This window comes from Lepidochelys kempii, chromosome 5 (assembly GCF_965140285.1).
Source record: "Lepidochelys kempii isolate rLepKem1 chromosome 5, rLepKem1.hap1, whole genome shotgun sequence".
In the NCBI taxonomy this organism is placed as follows: Eukaryota; Metazoa; Chordata; order Testudines; family Cheloniidae; genus Lepidochelys; species Lepidochelys kempii.
Window position 1 is genome coordinate 101,156,970 of NC_136384.1, and position 7,951 is coordinate 101,164,920.

The 7,951-nt window shown below is 42.0% G+C and overlaps 1 protein-coding gene across 4 annotated transcripts in view; it reads left to right on the forward strand.

The window, feature by feature from the left end:
• Positions 1 to 7,740, forward strand: part of KANK1 (KN motif and ankyrin repeat domains 1) — a 170,750-nt gene extending 163,010 nt beyond the window's left edge. For all 4 annotated transcript variants that reach the window (XM_073345218.2, XM_073345217.2, XM_073345219.2 and 1 more), the window contains 4 exons: positions 1,940 to 2,082; positions 2,620 to 2,820; positions 5,951 to 6,049; positions 6,961 to 7,740. In XM_073345218.2, the coding sequence (XP_073201319.1) occupies positions 1,940 to 2,082; positions 2,620 to 2,820; positions 5,951 to 6,049; positions 6,961 to 7,023 (506 nt within the window). In that variant the 3' untranslated portion in view covers positions 7,024 to 7,740. The remainder of the gene's footprint in view (positions 1 to 1,939; positions 2,083 to 2,619; positions 2,821 to 5,950; positions 6,050 to 6,960) is intronic.
• Positions 7,741 to 7,951: the final 211 nt, after the last annotated feature.

Consider the following 7,951-nt stretch of genomic DNA (forward strand, 5'->3'; position numbering starts at 1 on the left):
GAGAGGCTTGATTAATGCTAGTAAATTGGTTTGTGGTTCCCAAATGAAAGGTGCTATACTAACGATTGTTCATCAGCAAAAATAGAAACACCAGCTAGAGAATGAACATAATGTAACAATGCAGCACATCCAGCACCAAAGACTTCCTCCTCCGTTGACAGGAAAACAAGCACTTCAAATGCTGTAGGCTGGCTTGAACACAGGCCGGGTGGAAGCAATGAGTCACTGAAGGAGAATGTGACAGGACTGAGTTCTGATGCAAGCTCTAGACTGTTGGAAATAATTTTCTCTCCTACCTCCCTGAATATCTCAAAGTAGCATGAGCAGGCTGCTGCTGTGTGGGAAGCCATTGTTTTTCAGTCCACAATAGCCAGTGTAGTTGCATTAGTAATTAAATGAAGTGACTGGAATTGGAAATGCCAACAATTATGGGCTAGTGCGATGTGAAAAGGACTGTTGTGCCAGGCATCCTGTTAAAAGGTTTAGAATTCCTTCCTAAGTGTCAGTGTGGACAGCTCTTCCTTTAATTACTGTATGTGAATGGTCACTAGACACATGAAACAGTGAACTTCCCAAATCAGCTCTGTGCATAGGTGCAAAATCTCCAGCTGGCAAGGATGGGGTGAGTTGTAATAGCGCAGAGTGGCTCTCAACCTTTTGCAATCTGTCACCCAATGTTACAACAGAAACAAGGTTCAGGACCCTCCCCTCCCATCCTGCTATAAAGACGGGGAGGGTAGTTGAGAACGCACTTCCTAGGAGGCATTTAAATGCTGAGGTGGATCAGTCAAGTAAGAATGGCTTCAGCTAGCACCACCACAAGGTGTAGCATTTGTCACCTGCAGCAGAGCAGCACTTAAAAGGGGTCAGATATTTTTCTGCCCTTTGAAAATCTTTGATCCTTTCAGCTGAATTCCCCAGTGGTAACTGGGAGGGCCAGCATGTTGGCACTGGAAAGCAAGCCTGGATCTCTGTAGCTGGTTATAGCTAGTATAATTGACTGCCACTCCTCTGAGACATGGATGCATACATTTTCTGACACCTTCCCATCCTGCTTCTTCTTCCTGCATCGTTTTTGCAAATGCCATTTTTGTTTGAAAAGCAGGGAGAAACGTGAAGATGTTGCTGTGAATTTTTTTTCTGGTGGTAAATCTGCAGTGGAGCTGAAACTTCAAGCCTCTTACAGAAACCTTATATAAATCCCCTCTTGCCCTCCAAATGATAATTAAAATATGATCACATTCGAAAGCTATTGGATTCTAAATGAGTACTAACCCCACTGAACTCAAAAATTTTAGGAATAGAAGACAGACTGGTGTATTAGGTTGGAACAAAAAGATTATTAGTTCCCGACACTTCCTCAGCGGCCTTACTGTATTGGTTCCCAGACAAGTATTTGTTAGAGCTTGAAACCTTTTAACTGGAAAGCCTTTTCTAAAGCTCCAAAACAAGTCAGAGTATCTTGTGCAAAACTTTAAAATGCACCAATATAAGTAGCTAAAGGAAAACGTGCTGTGGGGAAACCTTTTGGTCTTGAATTTCATTAGCCATAATCACTAATTTAATTATATTTAGGGAATCCTCATTCCAAAAATGAAATACAGGCTCACCCAGCTAGCCTGCCCCAAATTCCAACCCAAGGCTGGTATTGTATGTAATATTATTGTAAAATTTCCATCATTTTTTAAAGTTTAACAGTACCTCAACAGTGACAAATTAATTGCTTTGTATCCTTTCTGTGGCAAGTATGTCATACATGTAACGAAGAAGAATGATTTTTTCTTTGGTTCAAGAGCACCCTTTTTTCCTCAGCTTTCCTTTGAATTGCTTTCATTATGTGAGCGACTACTGCAAATTCAATAGGCCGTTCTCAGAGCAATTTATTCAGTTCATTACTACAATTCCTGCTTTCCAAAGAAACTATCTCATTCCTCTGCAGATGTTTGTAACGTAAATCATCAGAACAAGGCTGGCTATACCCCCATCATGCTGGCTGCTCTTGCAGCTGTGGAGGCTGAGAAAGACATGCGAATAGTGGAAGAACTCTTTGGCTGTGGGGACGTGAATGCTAAAGCCAGTCAGGTCAGTACTGTCGCACTCAGATACCATTCAAAGCTGTTTTGCTTTGTAAATTGACTATAAAGTTGCCTTTATTGCAACCGCAGAGCAGATGTGTGACTTTCCATTAGTTCAGAGTTTGCACGGACTGTACGCAGCCAGTTACTGCCTCTTGACATCTGTGTGTATGGTTTTGGTTCCTGTTTACAAAATGGAGCCATGGAAAAATATTTGAGCTTTAAATAAGATGTTTCTTTTTCAAGTGCCTCAACTGTCCTTTTAATTTTTTGGGGCACTGTGTGGAAAAACAAAACTGAATTTCAGGAGAAGTTTGTAAACTCTGTAGAACTCATAGTTCTTTATACTTTGTGAGATATTGTTACCGCAACTTTTCTCCTAAAGCAGATCTTCTCCTGTGATAGTTTTGACTTCTTTCAGCAGTTGCAGATGAGAGTGAGTGTATGCATGTGCATGTGTAGGAGCTAGAGGACTCAAACAGGTGCTGTCTGACAGTCCCAGCCCCTTGGTTGGTTGTTACTTCAGCTGTGATTTTCCTTTCAGGCCGGCCAAACTGCTCTGATGCTGGCAGTAAGTCATGGACGGATAGACATGGTTAAAGCTCTGCTGGCCTGTGGTGCAGATGTCAATATCCAGGATGATGAGGGCTCTACTGCTCTGATGTGTGCTAGTGAACATGGACATGTAGAGATAGTAAAGCTCTTGCTGGCTCAAGCCGGATGTAATGGCACCCTACAGGACAATGTGAGTTGCCTTTCCAGACACTGCTCTACCTTTCCACCAGATAACTTTTGGAATGTTGATTTATTTTTACTGAATGGAGAGACTCAAAGATCTACTTACGTGAAATTTATGGCTGACAACCTAAAATAGAAATGCCAGAATCTTATTAGTCTTAGCGCATGCTGTGATTGTTTTTCTTTTAAATACATGGTTTTCTGAGCACTTCCAAAAATCAGGGCTCCCTTATTAAGGTGCCTAAACTTAGATGCTTAACTTCACGCATACAAGTTGGGGGGCGGGGAGGCAATGTGTGTGCTCAACTGAGAATGATATGCTTGTATGTTTCTTGGGTTAGAAAAGATCACTGCACCCTGTGTGAGTAGACAGAGCAGGGGTTCTCAAACTGGGGGTTGGCAACCCTCAAGGGGTCGTGAGGTTATTACATGGGGGGTCACAAGCTGTCAGCATCTACTCCCAAACCCTGCTTTGCCTCCAGCATTTATAAGGGTGTTAAATACGTTTAAAAGTGTTTTTAATTTATAAGGAGTGGTCACACTCAGAGGCTTGCTGTGTGAAGGGGTCACCAATACAAAAGTCTGAGAACCCCTGAGATAGAGGATTTGATCAATATATCCTTTAAAACTTGAGAATGTCTTGACTGAGTATTATGGTTGTGTTCTTGGTGACAGTATTGTTCCAGGGTATGTTTGGATTCTAGCTATTACTGTCACCCAGTTATTCACTTTCAACCCTTACACAGTCTGGCTTTTTTTTTAATTTGGGGGTTCAACTTCCCTGTACAACAGTTATAACACTTTCAGTACATAAACCTTAGTCAGGAAGGTCAGTTGGTTTTACTGCCAACAGAGTGAGTGGTGTACAATAGCTGGCCTCATCGGGCATGTCTACATTGAGATAAAAAACCCATGCCTGGCCCGAGTCTGCTCGCTCTGGCTCGTGGGGGTTGGGCTCTGAAGCCGAAAGATTACTATATAAGTGTTCAGGCTCTGGCTGGGAGCCCGAGCTGTGGGACCCTGCGAGGGTGGAGGGTCCCAGATCTCAGGCTTGAGCCCAAGTCTAAACATCTACACAGCAATTTTTAGCCCCACAGCCTGAGCCCAAGTCAGCTGACCCAGGCCAGCTATGGCCATTCCTCGAGGCTTTTTTCCCTGTATAGACGTACCAATAGACATGTGAATGAGGTTACCTTGGTGTAACAGGTCCCTTCTTAAAGCAGTCTAGGGCCACCGGAGACAGGTGCTAATTTTAAGCAGCCTGTCAACATTCTGTCGGTCACATTGGTGGTGCCTAAAATTTAGGTGATGCTATGGCACCAACCCTGACTTAGGTACTATGGTGCTGTCACTTACACAAGCCATTCAGTTGTAGATCTGTTGAGATTAAATTACCTCCAGTTCTTTGATATGGGCAAGTACCTTGCTTGGTACTTTGGCATTTTTAAGGAATGATTATATTTCTACTGGTCCCCTTTTAGGACCAAGAATTTGGTTTCCAGCTGCCATTATGGAAATGAGCTCTGTGCTATTGATTTGTGCCATCCTGCTAATGATTCAGGAACTTTGCTGAACACTTCCTGCTTTTCCAGGACAAATCTGTGTACACCCCAAATGTACCAGTGTTCCTCTCTCAGCACAAATATCCTCGTGGTTGACCACCCCACCCCCTGTCCATTCAGTAGAATTAAACATGGCAATCACTCCTCGCCACCTGATAAGGAAGCATTTCACTTAAAGGTGGCCCATGCAAAGATCAAGGCTGCACCTTCCTTTAGGTTGGTCTTGACTGCTCTAATACCAAATGCCACAGCAATAGTTAACAAGTCTGCTCCTCCCAAACATTTAACGGTGATGCCAGCTTTAATGCTGGTGGTGTAGTGGAAACTTGTGTGGACAAGGGAAGAAGAGGCTGGCAGCACACTAGTGAGCACTGGTGATATCAGTGCTGAACGCTGTTATTGGCAAATCCCCTCATGCCCTGTGAGCTAAAAATCACTGGTCAGCAGGTGCTACGGCTGAGTGATGCCTGCATCCATCACAGCTTGGCCTCAGGAGGGGAAGCAAACACTAGCTCCACAGGAGGAAGAGTCAGGGCAGGGAGAGCTTCTCTTGACTGACTTGTGTGCTGTGCAGGAGAGGGTCAGAGATAAGGAGTCAACTGTCCCGCTGTCTGGAATGGCACAGGACTGTGGGTGCCACTTTTAGGGCAGACTGTCAAGAGCCAGGGCACGAACCTCAAACAGGTTGTGAGCTCCGGCACTATATCAGCCTTAATAGGCAGCCTTGGGGATGTCAATCTATCTTGCCACCCAGACAAGCCTGCCTCTGTGATAGCTGGCCCCTTACACCAAAAATCACAATAATATTCCGGTTAGTCACAGTCCCAAAGGACCAATCACTTACCAAGGTCCAGTGCACCCTAGATCTCTCACTAAAGACACTTGTAGCCAATCCTATTGTAAACTAATTAACAGTTTATTAACTCGGAAAAAGAAATAAGAGATTTATTTACAAGGTTAAAGCAGGTAAACACACACACACAAATAAGGTACAATCTTATGTTCCCCTATGATTTTGAAATAAATAAAATATTTTCTGATGCAAGAAAACAATATCTGTAAAGAACAGTATTTGTGGGTAGACTCTCAGCCAGGTGCTTTTGGAATTAGGAATGCAGCTGCTCTTACTCTTAATGGGAGTTATAACACAGCTAATTCTCATTGTATCTGATTAACTTTTATCCCTCCCTTCACTTCTCTTCCCCTCCCCACCAACAATGCAATTTCTCTCAAGCAAATTCAAACCAATCTCCTGAAATCACTGGTTTTACACAGAATTACCTGTAACGTTATTGTAATAATGGCACACTCATTCTTTCTCAGCTATAATCCAGTCCCCTTGTTGAGAGAAATTATGAGGCCTCTGGCACTTGGATTGCCTCATAAAACAGAAGCACAAGGCTTGTTGTCACTTAATTATAATAAAGGAAATTAAACAGGACCCTAAATTAGGCTGGCTGTTGGAGCAATAGGGCCTCATTTCAGTAACTTCTACTCTCTGTAGACTGAAGGAGCTTTTAAGGGGCTTGGTAATGCAAATGAACATTAATTTCTTTTTCCTTTTCTTTCTTTAAGGATGGCAGCACAGCACTTTCCATAGCCCTGGAAGCGGGACACAAGGACATAGCCGTTCTTCTTTATGCTCATGTAAACTTTTCCAAACCCCAGTCACCGGTTAGTATGTTAAATGTTCCAGGTTGCTGAACACGGAGTTTACATGGTATCTCTCTGTTCTTGAGACTAAACATGGGAAAAATGATGTGGTCAGTGTCTGGAGAGGCCAGGCTTTAAGCAAAGAACTTTTTAGAGAGGCAAGGTGGGTGAGGACCAACTTATGTGACCTCAGCCACCTCTTCTCTCTCATATCCTGGGACCACCATGACTATAACAACACCGCATACAAAGAACTTTGACAGCGCTATGTAGGTCATCTGTCTGTGAATATACTCCCTCTGACTGCACGCACAAGTGCATATAGCTTGTGGGTACTTCTTGTTTGGTAAATACTTAGCTTCTGAAAGGTATTGGGTGGGCAGCACAGGATAGGACAATCTGTGTTTATTCACAAGACAACCTTTAAGCAAATAGTGCAATACAGACCAGGACAGCCTGGACCTGGCGAGAGAACACTTCCTACCCCTTTCTCTCTGGGTGAGGACAATTCATCGTCTGTGTTAAATCAGAGATCCACGTAGACTGGCCAATGTACAAAGTTTCTTTTGCGTAATTGTGATGCCTATTACAGAGCAAGTCATCAAAGCAAGGCCAGCTCTAGTTTTGTTGCAACCCTAGACAAACTGGCAAATATCCACCAACTCTCACAGTCTGCACTTGTCTTCATGATAAACAGTTCCTAAATGTTTTACTACCCATAATACTGTGCTGCTTCAGACACTAGGCTATATGTAGCCAGCATAGCTGCTCCTGGACTGAAAGAAAACACATTACCTCTTCTATATAGGTTGAATTTTAATTGCTGCCTTCATTAACTGAAGGGACAGTGGTTCATGTGCAGTCTGTTTTAATCTCTTTATTTAATTAGCTGAATTCAGTTAACTAACTGTTCTTTCCTTTCCCCTTTCTAGAGTACACCTAGGCTCAGCAGAAAGACGTCTCCTGGTCCTACCCGCAGAGCCACGTTTGATTAGTAATGCACGAATATCTGTAAATGTTAATGCCATCTCTAAGCTGCTAATTGTTACTGTATTACAGAGACAGATACTGAATGTAATTGTCTTGTGCCTGAACTCACCAGCAAATTGAAAGCAGAACCTAGTGCTAAAGGTAGAAGACTATGAACTTGAAGAAAGCATACAGTTAGATAGTAGTCTGCTAGGAACATAGCCAGAACCATTCTTTTGTCATCTATCCATCGTTGCAGGATACAGCATAAATCCTGTTTCTCTTTGCTGTAGAGTCTATTCTGTTGAATTATGTACAGTTTAGGAATTTTAAGCTATCTTCACAGGTATGAGTGTTTTTCCCCCCTTTGGACAAGTGTCATAGTCTCCAGGGCACTTTTTAATTGTTCTCTAAAATATTTATATTTACTTTACATGGAGCTATTGGCAATTATTATTTTCATAAATGTCATTCCAATACGGTTTTGAGTTTTTTAATTTTAAAATTATAAAATTTGCAATTTCTTATGTCGTCAGCTCTTTGGAGCTTGGGCTGGTGGGTTGATGGTTTAGGAATAGAAGAAGGGCTCTCTGTCAGGTCTGAAATTAGCTAAATAAATGAGTTGTCACCAGTTGGATGTATTGTATAACTTTTATATTAAAGATAATTGTATCTATAAAATTTAAATCGCACAGTATTTTCAACATTTTATATTCTCTAGTAATTAAAAACTACATGAAGAATTACATGTATTGTTACCATATTTTTATTAACTATGTGTCAGTGTCCATAGGATCCATACATAATGTTTATCAGAGAATAAAATTAGAGGCATTAGCTGTATGTTCCTCTATAGTGGAATTAAGTAGTTCTCAGTGCATATTTATGGAATGCTGTTACCTTGTCACATTCACTTTAGTCATATGTAGTTAAATGTTTGAAGTGCCTTAGACT